The sequence below is a fragment of the Macrotis lagotis genome, chromosome 1 (genome assembly GCF_037893015.1).
Source record: "Macrotis lagotis isolate mMagLag1 chromosome 1, bilby.v1.9.chrom.fasta, whole genome shotgun sequence".
NCBI classification, from domain to species: domain Eukaryota; kingdom Metazoa; phylum Chordata; class Mammalia; order Peramelemorphia; family Peramelidae; genus Macrotis; species Macrotis lagotis.
The window spans coordinates 319534957-319558709 of NC_133658.1; the positions used below are offsets into that span (position 1 = coordinate 319534957).

Genomic DNA, 23753 nt, shown 5'->3' on the forward strand with positions numbered 1-23753 from the left:
TGTATATTGCCAATTTAGGTACAAGTTGTCTCCCCTGGATTATGTAAGTTCCTTGACAGCAGGGATTGTGCCTTATTTTTTATATGAAAAGTTAATAAGTACTTATTGATTGAATTATTAAAGGCTGTCCTGATTTCCCAGTTGTTAATGCCTTTTCCTCCAAAATTATTTTTGTATAAACATATATATATATATATATATATATATTTATGCATACACATACATTTCTCTTTTTCTCTTTCTTTCATCTCTCCAATAGGGCAAGGAGTGTTTAATATTTATATATCTATGCCTGACAGAAAATTAATGATAATTAATGTTTCTTTTTGAATGACTGATTGAATGAAGAATGGGAATGCCTTTGGTCTGGAATTTGCTAAGTAGAAGAAGGCATTTTAGGTGGTGGAGAACAATGTTCAATGAATCCTTGCTAATGTGATAATGAGTAAGTCAAAGCACTTCTACCTTCCCTCTTCTCACCTCCACTAACAGTGACTTTCTGGAGATAATGCCACAAATTCTGCGAATATGTGGGGTGAACTTTGGTGATAGTTCTGGGAGGAGCTATTTTGGGGCAAGCCACTGGTTAAGGCTCCTCTTTCGTAGATAAAGCCCCTGGCTTGGAGAGGAAAGCAGCCCTATTATGTGTACATTGAGCAAAGCATCTGGGCATTGTTGCTTGCTCCTTGAGGATGATTGATAATAAAGGAAAGTGAGTTTAAAGGCATTAGTGCAACTGGAGGATCTTAGGGCATCCCTGGATATTGAGAGATATCTGTAAACAGTTCAAACCTGGGCTAAAATACACAATTCATAGTCATGACAATCCCAACTGGGGAAGGGGTAGTGGTATCTCAGTTCATTAGTTCCCCAACCCACCGGAAGACCTACATCTTCTATCACTCTACAGTGCCCAACCATTCCAATTCTGCCTCTTACACAACAGTGAGGAATGTACCCTCAGCAAAGCAGGACTATCTGTGGTCAGTGTCTCAACCTTTTCAATTTTGCTGGGCTATCATTCCACCATATTCATTTCTCAAGCTTCAGGAGCAGAAGTTTGGATTATGTATTAACACATTTTTTTTTGCCACCCCAGGAGGATATGGTATTATTTCAATGATTTATTTATTTATTCAATAATTTATTTTCTCCTTGGAAGATAGAAGGGGATAGATGTGCAAAATGTAGAACTGTATATATCTTGGCTCAGGCACTAAGCACAAAAATAAAAAACAAATTCATGTTTTACTAGTATGTAGCTTTGGGTCTTCTGGATATTCTGGAGTCATGGCTTACTAATGGACTAGATTATGGCCAACTTAAGCAATAAAAAAATTAGCCATGTGAGAAAAAAAGTTCTCTTAATCCCATGCTACAGAAAGACTGATAGATCAGTTTAACAGTTTGTATCGCTGTTAGTGAAATACTTTTAATTATCCCATAAATAACTATTAATTCATAATCTCTACCTTTTCTTGTTTTACATATGTCTATATATATGTCCAAGACAGGAAAAAGACCACAAAGTTTATGACACCAAAGCTGAACATTGTTCTTGAGGGAGTTGGGGCATTACAGCTTCCCACATAAGTAGAAAAGGGCACTTCTTTGCCACTGGGTTACTGGTATAGCCAGTTCTGCATTCACTGTGAACCTAGATAACTGAAATCCATAGATAATCCATGAAGTCTAGAGGAGGTAACAGCAGCAAATTTCTCCTAGCCAACTTCTTGCCAGAATTATTCAGCAGTAATGAAATGGAGCTCTACTATTTGGGAGCTAGGGATAGGGGGTATGTGTCCATTCAGGGACAAGAAATATGGGACTAAATGAAGAGAACCCACAAACTAATTAATCAGTTTTTTAAGTAGGAAGCTAACCATTCCCTGTGAAATGACAGGAAACTAAATGGGTTCTGCTTAAAGAATCTGAAAAGAGCTCTATTGACCAATGATTTGTTTTTCTCTACTTGAGTTTTTGAATGTGACTCAACCATAGGCCAAGTTGATGAAGAAGATTTAGAATTAAATCTTTTCTGAGTAGCAATAAGTGGGCAGAGATACTCTCTGAGGACCCCAGTCTGGGTAGAGCAGCCAGCAGGTGAGAATAGGGCAAAGGGAGGGAAGCCTGTGAATAGTATTTGCAATAAAGGTAATTGATGACACCCAATCTCACCCCACTTCCTCAAGATTGTTCCAAAGCAGGCCCAGTGTCATGGACTTTTACTGATGTACATAGATAGGCAAGCTGAGCCAGAGAGAGATGATTGAACTTGCCCAAAGCCTACAGCAAATCAGGAGCAGGCATCCTTCTAGTACCTAAACACAGCAAAACACAAAACTTGGGTACTAGCCAGGATGTAAATAGCAGTCAGCTTCTGCTGAACTACAAGATGAAGGAGTTTTCAAAGTATGCCCATAACTAGGGTGACCTTATGCTGTGTGAAGGGTTAGCCTCATCACATGGATTAGCTTAATTAAAACTTTCAAAATGAAAAAATGAAAAATAAACTCTGAGAGATAAAGCTAATTTAGCATAAAACCATAATTGATAGTGAAGTGATTAAGGAGACCACCAGGAATTCTCAGTAATCTCTCTTTTCCAAGATGTCCTTTTGCTACTCCCTTTGGCAGCATAACTACATATATAAACTTAGAATAATATAGAGAAGATTAGCATGAACCCTGAGCAAGGGTAACACATAAATTCATGAAGCATTTCATATTTTTCTACCTTCCAAGACACACATAAAATAAGATCTTGTACTGGTCTGCTCAACCACAATTAGACACATTGCATACTGATCTAGACATCGTGATGTCATGTTGGCCCTCCTTGAGTATCACGGACAACAGCTCCTCACAAATGAAGACAGATCTAAATATTGAGAAATATTAATTGCTCATGGTCAAGCCAACATAATAAAAATGACAATACTGCCTAAATTAATTTACTTGTTCAGTGTTATATTCATTAAACAACTAAAGAATTACTTTGTAGAGCTAGAAAAAAATAATTAAATTCATCTGGAGAATCAAAAGGTCAAGAATATCAAGACAATTAATGAAAAAAATGGGAAGGAAAAGTGCCTAGCAGAACCAGATCTCAAATGATCTATACAAAGGCTATAAATGATCAAACAATTTGGTTCTGGGAAGAGATTGACCAATGCAACAGATTAGGTATGTATTATATAAAAGGAAATGAACATAATAACCTAGTTTTTGATAAAGCCAAATATCCTAATGATTGAGGCAAGAACTCCCTATTCATAAAAAACTGTTGTGAAAACTCTAAAGTAGGATGGTAGAAACTAGGTATAGACTAATATATATCATAAACCATAATAAATCCAAAGTGGGTATGTGATTTAGACATGAAGGATGACCTCATAAGATTATTAGTGAAGCACAGAAGAAATCACCTGTGGACAGGCAAAGAGTTTATCATCAAACTAGAAATAAGGGAGATCAAGGGGATAAAATGAATAATTTTCTTTTAATAAAGTTAAAAGTATTTACACAAACAAAATTTATGCAGTTAAAATTAGAAGAGAAAAAAATTTACAAATTTATAAGAAAAAGAGCCACTTCTGACTGGATAAATGGCCAAATGATATGAATAGGCAGTTTTTAGAAGAAGAAATCCAAGCTATCAATAGACATATTTTAAAAATGCTCCAAAATCACTAATAATGAGATAAATATAAATTAAAATAACTCTGAAGTACCACCTTCACACCCAACAGATTGGTAAAAATGACAAATGCTGTTGGAAAACACTTTTGGTAGACCTGTGAACTAACATTCTGGAAAGTAATTTGAAACTGTGCCCCAAAAGCTATTAAATTGTGCATACCCTTTGACCAGTGATACTTACTAGGTCTATATACCCAAGAGATCAAAGAAACAAGGAAAACTCATATAGCGGCTCTTTTTATAATGCCAAAGAATTGGAAACTTAGGGGATGCTTATCAGTTGGGGAATGGCAGAACAAGTTATGGACCAACCAGAAGGCCACTGCAAAAATTCCAGTAATGAAGTGATGAATGCTTACAACAGGATAGTTGCAGTATTAGGAGATAAAGGGATATATATATGTACAAGATATGTTTCAAAGGTAGAACTGGCAACAGAATGGATAGTAGGGGTGAGAATGAGTAGCCAAGGATGACAGTGGATTGTGAGCCTGATTGAACGAGAATTCTGTGGTACCCCTGAGAATAAAAAGAAAGTGATGAAGTGGGAGCTTTGGTGGGAAGAGACAATAATGAATTTAGTTTTTTGCTATTTGCCTACATGCTTTCCAACACTGGAGAACGTGATTAATTAATTAGAAAAGTGTACATATAAATTAGACATGTTGAGTTATAGAAAGGACTGAATCTCAGCTCTGTTTCTTCTGGAATGTGTTAAGTTCTAGGGCATTCAATGAAACTGGAGGTGAGGAAGGGGGAAGGAAGGAGATAAACAATCCCTCCCCAGCCTCTACATTATAGCTGGGAAAGGACCAAGTTCTACCTGGTCTTAGCCACATCTAATTCTAGGATGTCTACACTATTTCTATGTGTGTGGGGTGCCCCTAGGTCCAGAATCTCCAAACTCTTGGCTCTTTTGGGTCTTGCTTCTTAAGGGGCTGTGACTGGCATATGGACCTCTTTGAAGACAGATATTAGGAGAGATAACTCGGGCTATTCCTGGTTTCATCCAGGTTTTCAGGGCATAGAGGCAGGATAAAGGATCTCCAGGTCACCTGTTTGTTGACCTTTGTGACTATCTTTGCTGGCTATTCAGAGAATCCAACTCTGGCCCTCACCAGCATGCCCCCCTCCCCTTCTCCCCCCCCCCCCCCAATCTACCCACTGTCTTTTCACTGAGATAATAGGGACTAAAGTCAATAAACTGCTTCATTCCTAATTTGGAAAAAAGAAATGCTGGGCTGTCCCTGCAGGTGGGCAACAAAGGGGACATATCAGCACAAACATGTTTGGACAAGACTCATGGTCTTGGTATTTCTGGACTGCTGTTTGCCTCCTATGAAACAAATGATCCCATGGGACTTTAGTGATCCTCCCTATAACCAGGGGTGGCCAACATTTTTTTCAGTGCTATGCCTTGGCCCAGCTTGGCTTTAGAGCCAAAAGATGGGAATCCTGTGGACCAAAGGTAAGCCTGAGAGGCACTGGCACAGGGACAGGGATGGAGGAAGATGCAGTAAAAGCCTCATTGGCAGGAAGATGCCAGTCAGCCCGGATGTTGGTATATTCCCAAAGGCTAAACTGATGTGACTCATTGGGGCCAAGTGTCATCCTGCTCAGCCACAAAAAAAAAAAAGGAGACAATAGCAGGCACTCTTCCTTGTAACCTTTCCTGCTATTCTTGTCTTTTTTGCTTGATTCCCATCTAGTGGTGAGAGATGTGGTCATTGAAAAGAGAACTGTGATGGAGGTCAGAGTGGGGCTAGGTTTGACTGTTATTCCTGGTTTTGACATGAGATGTGAAACTTTATTTAAGCTAATTATTCTAGGCTCAGTTTTCTTATCTATGAAATGGGGCTTAAAATACTTTTCCCATCTATGACTGAGGACAAAATGGCTATAAGAGAGAATATAATAAAGTGCTTTACAATTATTAATAAATGCATTATTAATTACTAATTCCTTTACAAAGGTACACTCAGCTGTGCTCTGTTCATTCTCTTCCCAAGCCAATTCATGAAGTAATTTGAGAATCTTAAGATGGTGCACTCCAAAGTGGCCTATGGGGGCTCAGCTGCTATTTAAAGAGGTAGCCCCAAGATAAATAATAATTCAAAGGGAAAAATTACAGATGTCGACTGGCAAAATGGTTCTTCCCGATGCTGACTTCTCTGGGTGCTGTATGAAAACAAACAAAAGCCCATGTCTCAAGTATTAAATCTGTTTCTGATTTTCTTTTCCATCTCTGCTACTCTCAGACAATGCATTCTTATATAATTCTTAGCTTCATAGTAGATAGGCTATTCTAGATGCAGATGCTTTCACTCTATATGGTAAACTATACCCTCATTTTTTTTTAAACATACAGGTGAGTGGGTGTAGAGGTGAGAACAGGAAAGCCACCCAAGCCTTGTTGGTTTTTCCTTCAAGTAAAATATAAGCAACTTGACTTCAGAGATATGTCCCATTCTCCTCCTTTCTCCCAGTCTTTGACAATGACTTTTTTCCTACCCAAAGCCAATCCCTCTACATGTGTCCTTGAGCTTATCCCCTCCAGTCTTATCTAGCAGATTGCAGCATTATTCATGTGCAAGTCAAGATATCACCCTCATGTCATCATTGGCTCTCCTTAAGAACAGAAAGATGAACAAACAAGCAACCTCAAGTTTTCCCTTTCCTTAACAAAGCATTCAGTAGATCCTACCATTTCCTCAGACTATTGTTCTAGGTCTCACCTCCTCTGCTCAATAAAACTCCATTTGGTGCCTCACTTTCTTTCTTCTCATTTGCTCTTCCATCTGACTTCCAACCTTGTCCTTCAACTAGAACTGCTCTGTCTGAAGTCAGCATTGCTCTCTTAACTATAAACCTAATTATCTTTATTGAGTCCTCATGTTTTGTGATCTCTTTGCTTTGTTTGATCCTGTTGACAACCCATTCCTCTTGAAGTTTTTTGTGATATGACTCTGTCCTGGTTTTCTCCCATCTCTCCTCATTTTGTTTTTGCAGATTCATTATCCATCTCAAAGAAATAGGAAGGTAAGTAGAAGGTAAGAGTAATTAGGCAAGATTTAGCAAATGATTGGATATGTGGGGTTAAAAAAAAGATTGGAAATTCTTTCCTTCACCTTTTCATCACTCAGAAGTGGCTCTAACAGAAATAGGGAAATTTTGAAGAGGGAAGGGTTTGAGGAAAAGCCTGAGTTCAGTTTTGGACATGTTAAATTTGAGATGTTTCTGGGATATCTAGTTAGAAATGTCTACTAGGTTATTGGTGATTTGTGGCTGAAACTCAAGAGAGAAACTAGGATTAGGTCTGGGAATCATTTGCTCAGAGTAAATCTCTGGGAGTTGTTGAAGTTCCCAAGCAGGTTGTACACAACTGTACACAGACAAGTTTTATCAAATTGTTCAATGCCATGGGGAGGGGGGGTAGTTAAGAGGATGGTCAAAAAAAGTAGAACTCATACTTGCAAATGGATGTATGTTGAAAACTACCTTTGCATGTAATTGGAAAAATTAAATTAAAAAATTTTCAATTAAAAACAACAAAAATCAAACACACACACACACACACACACACGATGTTTTAGAGGAAGAAGGAATAGACTTTTGGGGAACAAACTCTCTTATTTCTGATCCCTGCGCGCTCCCCCCCCCCCATATATATATGCGATAATGCCCCCTTGGTTCCCTCCCCTCTAGCCTTCCTGATTTGTTGTCCTTCCTCACATCAGATCCCACTCCAGTCCACCCTCCACATTGCTGCTAAACATAATATTCCTTAAGCACTTAGAACTGACCATATAATTTCTCCCTCCAAATAAATCTAGAAACTTCCTGTTGCTTCTAGAATAAAGTATAAATGCCTCCATTTAGTTTTTAAATGGTTTCAAATAACATTCCTCTCATTTCTGTACTGTGGTATCTAGTCAGATTGACCTGCTCTCTGATCCTCACTCCACCTCTGGTCACTAGGCCTGGAATGTACTCTATTTAACTCTTCCTTTAAGATGAAGCTGGGACATGATTTCCTGAGCTCTCCCTCAATTCCCCATGCCTTCTAAAGGTAAACTATTTGGACCCTAAATGTGTTTATTCATTTCATATTTACATTGTATATAATTATACATACACTTGTCTGCTTCCCCTACCCATCTAGAATGGAAGCTCTTTATAAGGAGGAATTGTTTCATTCTTCACACTTGTATCCCTAGATCCTAAGCCAGTGCCTGGCTTGTAAAAGATGCTTGAATTGATTGATGATGTTTGTCCTTTGTTCTTCAAGAAGACCATGGCATTAGGGAGGTGATAGCATGACTAGCAACTGAAATGAATTTGAATGAAGGGAGGCTCTGCTAAGTCACTAGCTTCACTTTCTCCTCTGGGCCTCTGGGTCTACTGACCAGATAGAACCGGGATGAAAGGAGATGGCCCTGGATATAAGGCAATCGGAGTTAAGCAACTTGTCCAGGGTCACACAGTAAGTATCAAGTGTCACATTTGAACTCAGGTCCTCCTGACTTTAAGGTCAGTACTCTCCCCACATGTTATCTGGTGACCCATGTAACACATGATTATTAAGTGCTTACAGAAATGCTTGATTGGTTCTCCTACCTTGAAGAGGCCCATGGGACCCAGACAAGATACATGAGAACAGAAGATAGGGTAGGTGGGCAATGACAGGTACATGGACCATCAGGAGAGCCTGGGGTGCTGTTCTAAGCATTACAGGAGCCACTAGCCCTGGTCCTCTATGTTCAGGAATGATGTTCATTCTCCAGAAATTATCTGGCAGGGGTCAAACAGCTTTGTGTCTCATGGCCCATTCTCTCCAAGCCTTGTGCCATGCACCCAAAGGAGTCAGCTCTGAGCTCTTCTTGTCAATATAATCAATTACCAAAGGAAAGAAAGAGTCCCCCTGCCATGTTTCTCATTGGAATGCTGCTTGTGGCTCTTGGAAGGCCAGTAACCATCTCTTTTCACCAGCTGCCAACAAGGAACCAAAGGCCAGTTAGCTAAAGTTAGTGCCTGTTTCTCTACTTCTGGCACTTTCCAAAGAAACCAAGGTTCCCTATCTGCTCCTTCCACTCTTTTTCATCCTAGGCTGGCCCCCCCAGTACATGAATGTGCATGCAAAAAGCCTTTTCTTCTGAACAAGAGTAGGGCAGGGAAAGATCCACTAAAGACACGAGAACTATGAGCTAAAAAAGCTAAAAATTTTACAGAATCAAAGTCAGTTCAGAGACAAGTTCTTTCTGGCTGTGGACCCCTCTGTTTCCAAACAAAACCCTGGGAGTATCTTAGAGTTGTGAGGAACCCCAGAGGGCACTTCTCCAATCTGTACCTGCCTTTGGCCTCCTTTCTACTCTTATCTCCAACCAGCGGCTATCCAGCTTCAGCTTGAAGATCTCAGTGATAAATAACCTATTAAATCCCTTCTGCTTTGAGACAACTGTAATCACCACAAAGTTTTTCTTTTAAGTGAAACAGAGATCTATCTCTTTGAAACTCTGGCTCCTAGGTTTGCCCTCTGTGGTCAAGCAAAACTAGTCTAAACCTGCTTCCATTAAAGGCCTTTCAGATCTCTGAAGACAGCTATCATGTCTCCCATGAGTTGTCACCTAATTTTCCTTGGTCCCAGGCCCTTCAGGAGGTGAGGGGGCAAAGCAGTGACATGGCCTACAGGGTCAGGCTCTGCCTTTTTGCCCCCAAAACCTTAGAACCCCAAAAGAACCTGGCATATTTCCTATCCCCTTCAATCATCTCCTTTACCTGGTTTGATGGCACTCATGACGGCCCGGGCTGATCTCAGCACAGCTTCATAGATGGCCTTCTGGTCAGGGGTGAATTTCCCATTGGCAGGGAAGGTACAGGTGATATCAGATGAGAAACAGTAATATTCACCTCCCATGTCAAACAAGCTGAGAAAAGGCAAAAGAAACGAGATTATATAGCAGACTTTGCAGAAACTCACCCCTCCCCAACCCCTTTGGCCTTCCAGATTTCATCACTTGAACAATTCAGTCTCTGATAAGGGTTTCAATATGACATAGTTCTGCTCTTCTTTTGTCTTTTTTTTCCCCCTGATCACAGAATGAATGGGGAGAGAAAAGAGGGGCATTCAACCCCACTAATTGCAGCTGATCTGCTGTCAGCATAGTGGGGCACTGTGGGTGAGAACTAGGTAGGATTTGACTATTCACACTCCTGGGTAGAATGGAGGCAGGACAGGTTAATCATGCTCATAGATAATTGAGCATCAACCATAAATCAGCAGCAGTAGCAAATTTCCATTGCTGTGCATCTAACCTCAACCAAAATGAAGACAGCATGTTTCTGTTGAAATAGCAGTGGCCCTAGAGGCAGAGGGCCTGAGCATAAATGGAAGTGGCCCAGACATGCTGCCATCTGGCTGACTGGCATAAGGTCAGTTCCAGGTATCCTCCACAAGATGTTTGAAATAGGGAAAGCTTTTTGTGACCAGGGCACCCTCTCCTCTCCAATGAGGAGGGCTAATAGTGCAGATGTAGGCAGGTCAGAGTGTCCCGGTTACAGCTTTGGTTTGGTGGCTACAAACATGAAGGGGAGTGTGTTCAAGTGACCTATGTTCCTGCCTGGAACCCCCTAAGCCATGTGTGACCCTAGCCCTCCCAGGCCCCAGGCCAGAGGGCCTTATGTTGAACAAACCCTTTGTGCATGGCTCCCAGAGGAAACATCCATTCCTGGACTGGCAGGCGGCCCTATAGGCCACTCTAGTCATGTATTACTCACTCCAGGAGAGGCGGGGAAAAGGGCAAGTCAGGCAGAGCATTTGCCATCTTGAACACTACAATCATGTAAGTAATGCTGAAGAATGGGAATAAGGTTGTACCTAGACGAGTGTGTGTGTGTGTGTGTGTGTGTGTGTGTGTGTGTGTGTGTGTGTGTGTGCCGGAGAAGTAATTATTACTTCTAGCCACTATAGTTATCCATAAGCAGCATTTCTAAAAATCAAGGCCCATGATTTTCTGCAAAGCTGTAGTACTCTGCATAGTCTTACATAATAGGTGCCCCTTGAAATACTTGTTGAGAGAAAGGAAGCCAAACCTCTAACTCCCCCCCCCCCCCCCCCCCCCCCGCCGCCTAACAAGCTCCCCACAAACTGGAACACTTAGAGGCTTCAAGTAAACTTTTTTAAGGTAAGGGTGTTTGGGGTGGGGCAAACAAACTGGCAAGGTTCTCCCCTGGGGTTCTGGTTACCTGGTTCTGGCTAAGGGCATCATTTTGGAGAGTAAAGCTGGGAAATTGGGAGAAGGCTTATCTTCTAGAATAGAGATCTCTCTCTCTCTCTCTCTCTCTCTGGGGACCAGCACCTCTGCCCTTCAGGATATAGGGACAGGTTCATGTTATAACTAGGCTGGTAACATGAAGGGAGGCCCAGGAGTTGGGTGAAGTGGAAGATTTCTATTCATATCCCCATCCCCAGGGCACACTGTGGTGGAAGGAATATTTGAAATATGAATGTGTTCTCTCAGTGTGGAATCTTGGCAAATTTTGTTCTATCCAGTATAACTCTCCCCCCAAGGCTGGGAGTGACTGGGACGACTATGGGAGCAGGAATGTGGCAACCCCATACCACAAAGAGGATGATGGCTCCCTGTATTGGGTAAATTGTTTCCCCTGTCTCCATACATCCTGTGAACTCTATCCTTCATTCTTTCTCTCCTTGGGAAGTCTGAATACTGCACAATTCAGGCCAATAGAGGGGAACATTTCAACAAAATTGTCAAAATCAGGGGAAAAAATTGCTAAGAGAAAGGAAATAAAGAAGGAAGCAAGACAATAAGGATAGAAAATCCTTATGAAATACAGCAAACTTTTTAAGAATCTACATATTTAGAGAAGTCCCTGCTCTCCTGGGACTTACAGAAGGATGATAGGGCAAGGTACCATTATAAATCTCCGTAACACATTCAAGTTCACATAGCATAAACAATGGAGTTTTTTAAAAATCCCCCCTTCTTGGTTAGAGAGGATATAATGAGGAAGACATTAAAAGGTGGGGCTCAGGCACACTCTTAAGGGAGAACTACTTCCACTGTTGTAACTTGTTGCTGGTGGGCTAATTATGGCCATAAGCAACCGTCTTAATCCACAGACAGGATAGAAATAACCAATTTCCACTAAGCACCTAACCTCTACTGACATAAATGTTTCAGCAGAGAGAATACTGCCTCTGGATTACTCAAAGTTACCTGTTCAATTCTGGGCAACACTGAGTCTTCCTAGGTCTAAATTTCCTTATCAGTACAAGGAGGGAGTTGGACCAGATAGACTCTTAGGTTTCTCCTACTTTCAAATCTATGTATGATTCTGTTGTCTTATGATGAAATGGGGGGGGGGGGGGATAATAGAGTGAATATAATGCAAACTTAGACACAGATTTATATGGATAAAAGACTTGAGATCCACAAGGGAGGATTATCACATGTCAACATCAAAGCAGAGCCAATAATCTCATGAGAATCCCAGAGTGGGTGTCTCTGGAGTTTCCAGGCCACGCTTGATTTCCTAGAGCCCTAGTTTCCAGACATTACCAAGGCCACATATAAATGTCTTTGGAAAGTGTGTGAGAGATAGGGGTATGACTCTGACACTGGCTCCTCTCCTCCCCCTCAAGGATGACAAAGACAAATTTGTCAGCAATTACAAAGATTGCAAAGATGCAAAGAAGAAAAGAAGCTGACACACAAAGAACCCTACTCTTAGTTTCACTTCTTGTCTGGGCTCCCGGTCTGGGATTGTAAAGTAGAAGAGAGGAAAATAGATGACCACTGGTACCTGGGTGGCATGGGTCCATGCCTCCTAGATATGATAACCACTTTTATATTTTAAGTCTAGGAAAGGTTACCTAAGGTTTACTTGCTTACAGGGGCCCTTTTAAAATATAAATGTAATCATAGCCACTAAACCAGATGTGTCTGTCTAGCAGAATGGTTTACTTCTGGACAATAAGTTAACTGACCTTCAACAATTAAGAAAACTAAGGCTAAGTGCCTTAAGGTTGAATTCCTGGCTCTAAGTCAATCAGCCTTTGGGTTATATGACATGGCGCCTCTGTCTGGGGGGCAAAAACTATAATTTTCTAATTATCTTATGATATCATTCTAATTAGTTAATTGCCAAATTATAAAGCAACCAAAAGCAAAATGGATTCCTTGATAGGTCAATGACTCACACTTGAACCAGTACGCCAAGGATTCTCTTCTGGTTATTACAGAAGTCTTCTGAAATGCCCTGTCCATTTCAGCACACATAAACACAAATATCCAGCTAATAGGCTAAAACTTCTTCATTGCCTGTTACTAACACATAAGTCATTCTTTCTCAGTAAGAGGATTCTAGGACTTTCCACAGAATTAACACATCTTATTCCACTCAATATTAACAGGCATTACTATAGGTCAAGGAAAAAAAAAATTGCACTGAGAAAAGGCCTGATTAATATATAGATGTATGTACACACACACACACACACACACACACACACACACACACACACCCCAAAGGTGTGCATGTGCTTTGTAAGCATGTGACTTGCTATTCCTTAGTGACTTCAGAGCTAGGCTAAATATCTCATTACAGCCCCTCCTGACCCATATGGGCTTTCTATGGCGTAATCTCAGGACTCTGCTGCTTCCCATAAGTCCCCTTCTCTCAGTTACCTTCTTCCCTGCCTGGATTTGCAGAGACCCCTTTGCTTTCCTGTACAACCTCCTGGCTGCTCCACCCAAGGCCCACTGAGGAATATTTGCTCAGATCCTCTTAGTATGCACAGATCCACCTTTATGACCACTTGCATGGTCCTCCTATCTTTCATAGTTCTCCTGGGGCACATGTTTTTTCAAATAAACCATAGCAGCAAAACCAATCAGGTCACAAAAAGTTCTTTAGGTCAAGGCTAAGGGTATGAGTTTGTTTCCCCAAAAGCTTCACTTTAATCTTTAAAAACACCTACATACAAAAATATATTTACTCCTTTGACAACTAATTATTAGTATGTCCTGCATGCTTGGTATGGTGGAGTATTATGAGATAGATAGTAAAAGATGGCACAGACCAATTTCTGTTTCTTTCTAATCTGGCTGGAAAGACAAGGTTCAAACATAAGAAAAAAACACAATGCTAGGCAGTTCATGGGTAAATGCCAAATAAGTAATACAAGCAATAGTTTCTGAGGAGAAATGGACCCAGAATGCTACAGGGAGTCACAATAAACTATTGCCATGTTTATGGCAATCTGATAATTCTCTTTTTTTAATCTGCCTTCATACTCACAATTCAAAATCCTAAAGGCTGTATTACAGAGCTAAATAAATGATGGAATCCTTCTAATAATCACTTGGGTTCATATACTGCTCAGTATTCAGGTCCTCCCTAGGGGCTGCTACTCTAATCCCCAAGTAAGGCAAGCCTGGCAGGCAGAGTGGGAGTGGGGTTGGGGTTACAGGGCCAGGGCCAGAGCCTAGCCTAGCCTAGTCAGGGCACACAAAGCCCCCACATCTGCCCTTGCTGGGACTGACATAAAATGAAGAGGAAACTTAACACACCAGATTTAGGTTCTCCTTCTTCTAGGGATGGCATACAAACCCGAAGAATGGAAAAGCAACTTGTTTTATTTGCTATTTTGAATTTATTCAGGTCTTACCCCATCCTTCAGATTATAAATCTAGGTTGTGCTTTTTATATATACTTTTTTATTCATGCATTTTCTTTATTATCATTTCCTAAAAATCAGCAGAGCACATAAATTGCTCTCTAGGGGACCTGTCATGACTACATCATCAGGAGAAATGAGCATCTGTGACAAAATCTAGCCAGTTAGTCAAGCAGGGAGTCAGGAGCTTCTACTTTGAATTCTGGATCTGTCATTAATCTGCAGTGTGACCATAAGCAAAAAAATGTCACCTCTCTGGGCTTGATTTTTATTTATTAAGTGGGAATAATACCTCCTGCCATACATTTCCTTCCTAGGGATGCTGTTGGGATAGTGTGTATACTATGTATGTGTGTGTGTATGTGTGTGTGTGTGTGTGTGTGTGTATGTGTATGTGTGTGTGTGTGTGTATATATATATATATATATATATATATATATATGTAAATGTGCGTGTATGAGGGACATGGGGGGGGTCTCACAAGGGAGGACAAATTGTGAGGAGCCATGTGAACAAAAGCAGCAGTCCCTGGGATGAGAGCTCCCCCCTGTGCTCCCTCAGTGCTGAGCCTAGGCCCTGCAGAACAGATGGCCCCAGATCACACAAGGAAAGCATGCAGTTTTCATTTGAGCTCTGCAAAGTCAACAAAAGAGACATATTTTGTGGTTTGTTGATTCAGAACATCCAGGAACAGCCCAAGCAAACCAGTACAGAAGCCACGGAGTAAGAAGCTGGTACACAAGGCTACAAATGCTCCTACCACATCAGAGGGCCTGCCTGTAAAAATGACTTCTGAGTCGTGGAACAATTAAGCAGAGGGCAGAGGGAATGGGGATTAGTATCTCCAGCTGAAGCAACCCTGGCTTTCCTTGTTCATAAGGCCCTGGAGCAGTACGAGGCCAGGAGAAGCAGCCAAGTGTAACCCAGTTACTGTCTCTCCCGCTGGGAGCCTTCTTCAAGCCCCTGGCAAAAAAAAGAAGAAACTTAAAAAACAAAACAAAAAAACCCGTTTTTTGTCTTAAAAGTGCCTGTTGGACTCAAACCAAACTGAGCTCAGAACCCTGGCCTAGAGGCCTGCCTGGCTAGGATGTCCCTATTGAACCTCTCTAGCTCTGGGACTCTCCTCTCCCAGAGCAAGAAGTATCTGCCTGCTTTGACTATCCCTTGGGTTTTGCTATTCCTCAATCACATCATTCACATTGACTTGCCTAGGTTCTCTGGCCCCAATTTAATATTTCACATTTTAGGTCTGGGGCAATGATTTCTGACTGAAACTTTTCATTTTTTTTTTTCAGGCATTGGATTTTAAAAGCAGGGAAGTTAAAAAGAACTTAGGATCAGGAGAGGTCCAGGTTCAAAACCTGTCTTTGACACTGACTGCCCCTATAATCATGACTAAGTCACCTAACTTTTCTAAGCCTCAGGTCTCCCCACTGTAAAGTAGCACCTACTTATAAAGTTGTGGAGATCAAATGAGAAATATATATATATATATATATATATATATATATATATATATATATATATATATAATATTTTGAAGGCTTAAAGCAATATATATATATATATATATATATATCAGTGAATATTATTATTGCTGTTACTGTTTTAATATACAACTAGTTCACTGCTTTCAAGTGTAATAAGGTCAGGATGATGAACCAAAAAAGCAATTAATGAAAAAGTAATATCAATGCTAAGCTAATCTTAGGTTTCCATAATGATATTTAAAAAACAAAAAAGTTGTTTTGCTTATTAATACAGCTACTTAAATTTCTTGCTTATAGAGAATGAAGTTAACCAATGGGGCTTCCTGCCCTTCAGAAACAGGACAACATGAACCACTTCTTGTCCATGGGGGCAGAAGATTCCTGTGATACATATACCTGCTGCAAACTATGGAGTTGTCTCAAGACTGGCAAAAACTTGTCCAATTCAATTCAATGGAAATTAATTAAATGTAGTAATTTATTATGTACAGCAGAGTATGAATAGAATTTAAGTTCTACTCCAGCAGAATGTAAGTCCCTGGAGGGCAGAGACTATTTAAAGACTGACTTTCTGGGGTGGTCAGGTGGCACAGTGGATAGAGCACCGGCCCTGGAATCAGGAGTACCTGGGTTCAAATCCGACCTCAGACACTTAATAATTACCTTGGGCAAGCCACTTAACCCCATTTGCCTGGCAAAAACCTAAAAATAAAATAAAAAATAAAGACTGCCTTACTATTCTTAGTACCCAGCAGGGACTTGATAAATGCTTGTTGAATTAAATTGTTGAATTAGCAGACATTGTGCTTGATGTGGGGGAATTTTACCAGAGATCCTCCAAATCTCTATTCTCGAGAAGATTACAACCAAATAGGAAAAAGAGCAATTCTACAAATAACTATAAAGGAGAGATCCAGGAAAAGTGCTATTAGAAATGTGAGGAGATGACTAGAGTACGGTGGGCTAGAGGATGAAGGAAAAGCTTCAGACATACTTCCAAATAAGAGAGGACATAAGAGTAAGGCCATAATGAAATGGAGAGCCTTTAATAAATGGCAATAGGGGAGGAAGAGGATCTATTCAGAAGCAGGGGACACCATGAGGAAAGGCAAAGATGCAAGGGAGGACGAGGTGAGAAATGGAGGGCAGCCTAGTTTGGTTTGAACGTAGACTACATGAAGGGGAATAGTGTGAAATAAAACTGGAGAATTAAGCTGAAGTCAGAGTATGGATGGTCTTGAATGTCACAGTTCCTTTCTCTGGGTCTTTAGACCAGGACATAATGAGAACCTCAGAAAAGTGAAGAGTAAAATCTCTAAGTCAAAACAGAAATCTAACTATTTAAAAAAGGAACCACCAGACAAGGACTTGCAAATATCCAAAGGATAACTGGCAGTGGAAGCCAATAAGAAGAGTGGAATCAATACTCTTTCTTCTTCTTAAAGCAACTAAGTTCCAACTCAAAACTGGTGATTATCAGCATCTGAATTAATTTTGGGAGATTCTTCTAGGTCAAAATTCCAGGTATATGGACAGGTCCAACTTTATCCTTCAGAAATTTTAAAAGTTTTAACTTGTTTTTTTCATTGAAACCCTTTATTTTCAGAAGAAGGAAGTATAGCCAAGCCAGTCAGAAAACTATACTATCTAGCAGCAAATAGGCACGGGATTGAATTCTATTTTCATTCTCTCAGTTCCCTATCTTCTTTTTAAAAATCCTCCTCAGAATTTCCACATACATAAGTTAATTCAGATTCAAAGCATTCTGGAATTCAGAGAAGAAAGTCATCACTTTTCTAATCATCTGCTTCTAACTCCTCCATGTCCCCTTCATCTAGCCTTTCAATGGAAAATGACAATTTAGAATTCAGTCATATTTTGGCCTCATCCAAGAACATAGAATTTCTCTCTCTGCAGCCTCAGAACTCTCGCAGGAGAGAATTCCATCTCTGGCAGAGCCAATTTTGCCTGATAATCTAAGACATCTGGGAAGACATTACACATCTCCAAAAAATATGCTAGATCTCTACTTCTCACATTTGCTCATCAAGTTCTATTTCTGTTTGGGATAAAAGCCAATTCATATCCTGATTTTTTTTTTTCTTTTTTGCCTTTCACCAGTTGGATAGCTTCAGGTCAGTGGTATTAGAGTCCAACAAACCAATCTATCAATCAATCTGATCATTTTGTTACTCCTTGGTTCCAGGACTGGGTGTGCAAGGGGAAGACCAGAACAAAGTCATACTTTTTGGATTTAAGGGAGGACTATTTCACCTCCAAGTGGCCATGTAAATTATTTGGGGAAAATGCTATAAAATTTTTAAAAGATTCATTTTGGATCAGAATTTTACAAACCTATCTAAAAAAGAAAAACCAAAAACCACTGAATTTCTTTGAAGTTTTTAGTTACTTTCGCGTCCAAGATGATATTGTCACCACCTCCTCTACCCTGTTTGGAGAGTAGGCAAGAGTATTTTAGAAACAACTAAAACATGCTTTTCCAAGTTTATTATCTATAATGAAGTAGAATTCCTATCCAGCAGGAAGCTCAAGAGTGACTGTGCTAAATAGAATGCCCATTTCTGCTTCCCCATACAAGTCAAGTGCTTGAGATAAATGAATGAAATCAGCAATCTTTTTCATTCACCAACATAATTCTTTTCTTCCTCTGGACAAGTACTTGCAAGAGATTATTTTTTGATATCAAATATAGGTTCAACTCAATGAGTGAGGACAGTAAGCTGCTCAGAATCTACATGTCTTTCTGACTAGCAAAACCACAATTTTTTGAATATCAGTCTACCAATAATAATTTCTAAAAGAATTCTCCTCTCTCTTCTCCCCAAGCCAATATCCCCTTCCTTCCAGATTGGTCCCCAGACTTCCCCTAGAGATTTCAAATGTTGAGAATAGCTAGCTGACACAAGAATATTAAAAAATGAAAGAATGGATGAGGGGAGAAAATCCTATTCATGGTCAACCAGATAAATCTGGGTTCCCTTTATGAAGGAAAATAGAACATTTAAAGCTAGAAGGGGACTCAGAGAAAGCAGAGTTACCTTTTTCCACTTTAGAGGTTGAGACACATTTAGATAGAAAGAAAGCTTGGGGTCCCAGGAAGCTGAATGTCAATTTAGTCCCAGTCACAATGGGATAGATATCCAATGAATCATTGTCAAACATCAGTTACATGATATGATCTTCCAACCTGAGATTATTTCTGCAAAGGGGGTGAAAGGTCAGGCTTTGGAGTATTGATTTTTAAAAACTGTAAATATCATTAGGTTCCCAACCTTTTTTGCTTCCGGATTTTTGCAAGGAAATGGAATTAAATGACTTGCCCAAGGTCACACAGCTAGGTAATTAATAAGTGCCTGGGGTTGGATTTGAACTCAGGTCCTCCTGACTCCTGGGCGGGTGCTCTATCCACTGTGCCACTTAGCTGCCCTGGTTTCCAACCTTCTACATGCTAAGTTCTTAGGACTCTACCATAGAAAGTAGGAGAAGGGCACAGTGAATTCTTCATTTCAGTTTTTTTTGAGGAGTCAGGGTAATCAATCTCATAATCCTTGCTGGCATCCAGAGGGTCTAGACAGTTAACCCCATATCCACACCCTCCCATGAAACCCCAATTTGACCCAGAGTTCTATTCATGTCCCATAAGATGATGAAGCAACCAGGACCTCCAGTTTCCCCTAAATACAGGCCAGTAGTGAGTGTCAGCCAAGTGTGTGATCAAGGACAGGGCCAGTCTCCGGCCTGAAGCTCCCAGAGGTCAGCCTATGTATACTAGGGAGCAGATAAGAGCAGTGTGGTTCCTGGGTGGTGTCTTCCCTGAAGCAAGGCCAGCAACAGAAATATGTTAAAACTATAATAGGAAAGGAAATTAACCCATTACAATTCTCCCTATTGCCTATTTGTCTCTATGTGAGGTGACAGGGTACAGGACCTGTTCATTTTCAGCACTGCACCGGAAGAAGACTACAAGCTCCATTAGACCAGATGTTTTTCATGTGTGTCTAAATATCAATGGCACAATGACAGGTATACATCAGGTACCTGGGAAATGCTTTTTTGGATTTTGATTGAATAAAAGGATGGGTCATGTGATTCCCACAAAAAGTCACCTAAATTTTTTCCCTAAATGGACAATTATTTATTCAATTAAGTGAAGAGGCAGAAGTATCCTTGAACTGTGTCTGAAAGGCCCTAACATTTTTATACAGAAGCAGGTCCTATTTTTTTAAAACAGTGAAGAGGACAAGAATCTCCTTCGGGCCTAAAAGACAGAATACTAAAGTAGAGAATTATACTTTGAAGGAAATATTCATCTTAGGAGGCAACATACAGTTAGAAATAAGGTTTCTTCCCTGGCTGTCAGAAGATAAAATAGCAAACCAAAAACCTCCAAAAGAGATGGAGAAAAGCTCAGCATCTTAGGAGACCTTGGCCTTAGCTTGGTTTTGGAAGGTCTGAATGCCTTCTTCCATCTCCATTCAAATGTGAAATGTGGTCAGTTCTAATCGGAACAAGAACTCTCCCAACAGGGGCTGGGAATTTGCTTCAAAAAGCTATTTTCTGGTCAAGATCAAATTTGCTGGATTAGCATGAAATTCCCATGAGAAAGATGCCCAAGATGGCCCAAACCAGCCGTTAATTAGAAAAAATGTCAGAAAAGGGATATAGAATGGTGAAGAATCTTGAGTTGGAAATCAGGGGTATTGATTGTTTGGTCATGGCTCTGTCACTACCTGTCAGGGTGACTTGGGTTGGTCACTTCCCTTTTCAAGATTTCTTTCCTCATCTGCAAATGGAGATAAATAAAGCAAAGGAAAAAATTTGTGATAGCAATTTGTGAAAAGTGAGAACATTTTATTTGGTATAAGTGACACTTAAATTATTGTGAGAGCTGAGGTGCAAGATATATAATGGTACCATGACCCTGGGAGTAGATCAATGGATGCCTGAGTGACTGAGCAGGCTCCCCCAGCTTCTCTAGCTGCAAGATTAAAGCAATTTCAAAGGAAATGAATGTAACAGTTAGATGACAATATTTCTAGAATCCAGCAGAAAAAGCTCAAGGAGGCAGGTTGCTTTTTTCTTAACTTTTTTTTCCTCTGTCATGTTCTCATTTGGTGGCTGATGAAACCAATGGACACCTCAGATTAAGGTCTTAAAAATGCATAAAGGTAGGATTACAAAGGTACACAATTATATTGGAAGAGTTACAAAAAAATTTTAATTTGATTTCCTGGACTCCAAAGTTAACTCCAGGCATATTGGGGAAAAAAAGGGGTGCATTTGAAGACCAAAGATCAAATTCTCCTTCTATCATTTGCTAGCTATCCTTGGGAAAGTTACATCCACTTTTGAAGCCCATTCTCACCTCTAACATGAACTGACTGGACTACAATGATCTTTAATGGCTTATTCTAGCTCTATATCTATGATCTTCTGAGTCTATATGTCCAAAGGGATATTAGAAAGGCATATCAGTATGCAGGAAGTTGCATCAGTCCTTTCCAAAGGCTCAGTGTTACTTAAACAGAAACCGTAACATTACTCTACAAGGGAATGCTCTAGCTTCCCCTGCTAACTTTGGAGCTCTTTAGAGGGACCAAAGGAGTGATGTCAGCTCTTCTTTTCTGCGTGAGGCAACACTGCCCCCTCCTGGCCCCAAGTGCTCAGGCTCCTGCAGGCTCCCTCTGCTGGGGCAAGAAGGATGGGTGACAGATAATGTGGTTTCTCTCTCCCCAGGGAAAGACACTGGCCATTCTCACTACTGCCTGTTACAAAATTCCAAGAAACAACTCAGAAGATGCTTGCTTGAACTGAAATTCAGAGGTTATAGCAAGGATTTCAGCACTTGGAGCCAGTCTAGAAGAGGGTCCAGAGGAAATCTACTGTTTGCCATTCCTAAACTATTGGGAAAAGATGGTAGGGAGGGGCACAATTCAGAAACATTTCAAATGCTGAAAAATCAAAAAGCCTTCTGGAAAAAGAAGTGCAGGGTGTCATCACCATTACCATCCTCAAACTTTATCATTGTACTCTGTGATTGGAGATGTAAGATTCAGCTGCTAGGTAGGGCCACTAGCTAACAAGAAAACACATATCACCTTCCTCATTGACTCTTCTCAACTACACACTCTTGGGGATGAGGTACAAGGTTTCACTTTTAACTCCTCCACCCTCAGGGAATGCCTCTCTGGAAGTGTTAAACACACCAACACAGTCAGTTTCTTGGTTGAAGGATTAAGGACATTTTGCCTAGTGAAGGCTGGGGAGGGATAAGGGTAGAAAAGAACAGGAACAAAGAATGGAAATAGTAAAGAGATGATTTAGGCATGTCAGGAAAACCTAATTAGAACCAATCAACATCTTTTGTTTTGACAAGTGGCAGGCCCTTCTTGGAAGTCTTCAGAGGCTGGTATGTTTAGACACTTGTTGAGGGTGTTACAGTGAGGATTTGATTTCTTTTGTGGATGAGTTAGACTAGATTCAGATAAGACCCCTGTCAATGATCAAATTCTGTGATTTTACAACTGAGGGACATGCACTTCTGGCTCCACTTGCTTCATAGAACATTTAGTGTGACTTCAGTCTTAGCTCCTTTTCTGAGGTCTCAGAGGTGGCCCAACTATCTGATCTAGATCATCAAAGTTCCTAAGCATTTGCCCGCCCCATCTTTCTTGCCCTTCTTTCCCAGGTTGGGTGGGTGAGGGGGCAAGACATGTTAGTGATGCCACCCAGTGGCCAGGATTTGCACAGACACCCTGAGGAGATTAAGGCTCAACTGTAGATGCACAAACCTGGTCCCAGGAACTGAGAAAGAGGTCACAATTACTGTCCTCAATACATTCTCCAAGGGACTAAATAAACTTCTTCACAAACTCAACCAGATCCTGAGGTGACAGGCAGTGAGAAGGAACCACATAAATGCACTTAAGTGAGAGTCACCCTGTACTCAGAAATTTCAACAGCCCAACTTTCTCTCAGCACCTGATGATGAATCACTTATGAATAACAGTCACAGAGAGAGTCAGAGAAACAGAATCACAGATAAAGGTCAGAGAAATAGAGTATGAGTGAAGAAAGTGATAGATATAGGGAAGTATTCAAAAGGTCACAAGATCAAGGTAAAATTACAACAAAAAAGCAACTTATTTCAATTTTCATCAAAGTTCTTTAAAATCAACCTTTAAAAAAATTAATGCCTGCAGAGAAGGGTACATTTTCTATGGTGGTAGTTTCTTGAGTCTGAGCTTTGGACCCTTGTTTGGTACAACAAATCAACTGAATGCTGCACAATCTACACATGCTGCAACTTGGGGCAGCATGGTATAGAGGAGTAGAGGGGGGCCTGGCAAAGGCTTAGCTTGTAAACTGGTTCTGTCCTTGGCTTTTCATTTGTAAACTGGGAATAGTAATCCATACACTACTAAACTCAGAGTACATATCCTGAGAAAGAGCTTTGTAAACCTTAGAGCATTACTTACATGTGGGATGTTATGAGTGCTTGTTGTGTAACTTTGATGGAGCCATAATCACCAGTGGGATGGGTACTCTCTCCATTGATGGAGGTGGCATTGCATCCATGCTTTCTCTCCTTGGATGATTCTTATTCTGATCTTTCCACAAATCCTCCTCAATATAGCATCTATCCAATTCAAATGGAAGATTTCCTCTAGATCTGAGTATTTTGTGGAACAAAACTGGACTCTCCACCTCTTTTACTCTGTTTTTACTATGTGACTAGCCAACCTCCTATTATGGGCCTATGCAACCCTATTGTATTGTTTTTGTGCTTATGTGCACATGCTAGCAATGGCTGATAATGTGATGTGCAGCCTACTTAGGCTC

At 40.5% G+C, this 23753-nt stretch overlaps 1 protein-coding gene and 1 pseudogene across 2 annotated transcripts in view; one reads left to right on the forward strand and one right to left on the reverse strand.

Moving 5' to 3' along the window:
• Positions 1–23753, reverse strand: part of PEPD (peptidase D) — a 249686-nt gene that overhangs the window by 27357 nt on the left and 198576 nt on the right. For both annotated transcript variants that reach the window (XM_074211491.1, XM_074211492.1), the window contains one exon: positions 9477–9625. In XM_074211491.1, coding sequence (XP_074067592.1) covers positions 9477–9625 — 149 coding nt within the window. The remainder of the gene's footprint in view (positions 1–9476; positions 9626–23753) is intronic.
• On the forward strand, positions 2633–2732 carry LOC141510563 (U6 spliceosomal RNA; annotated as a pseudogene).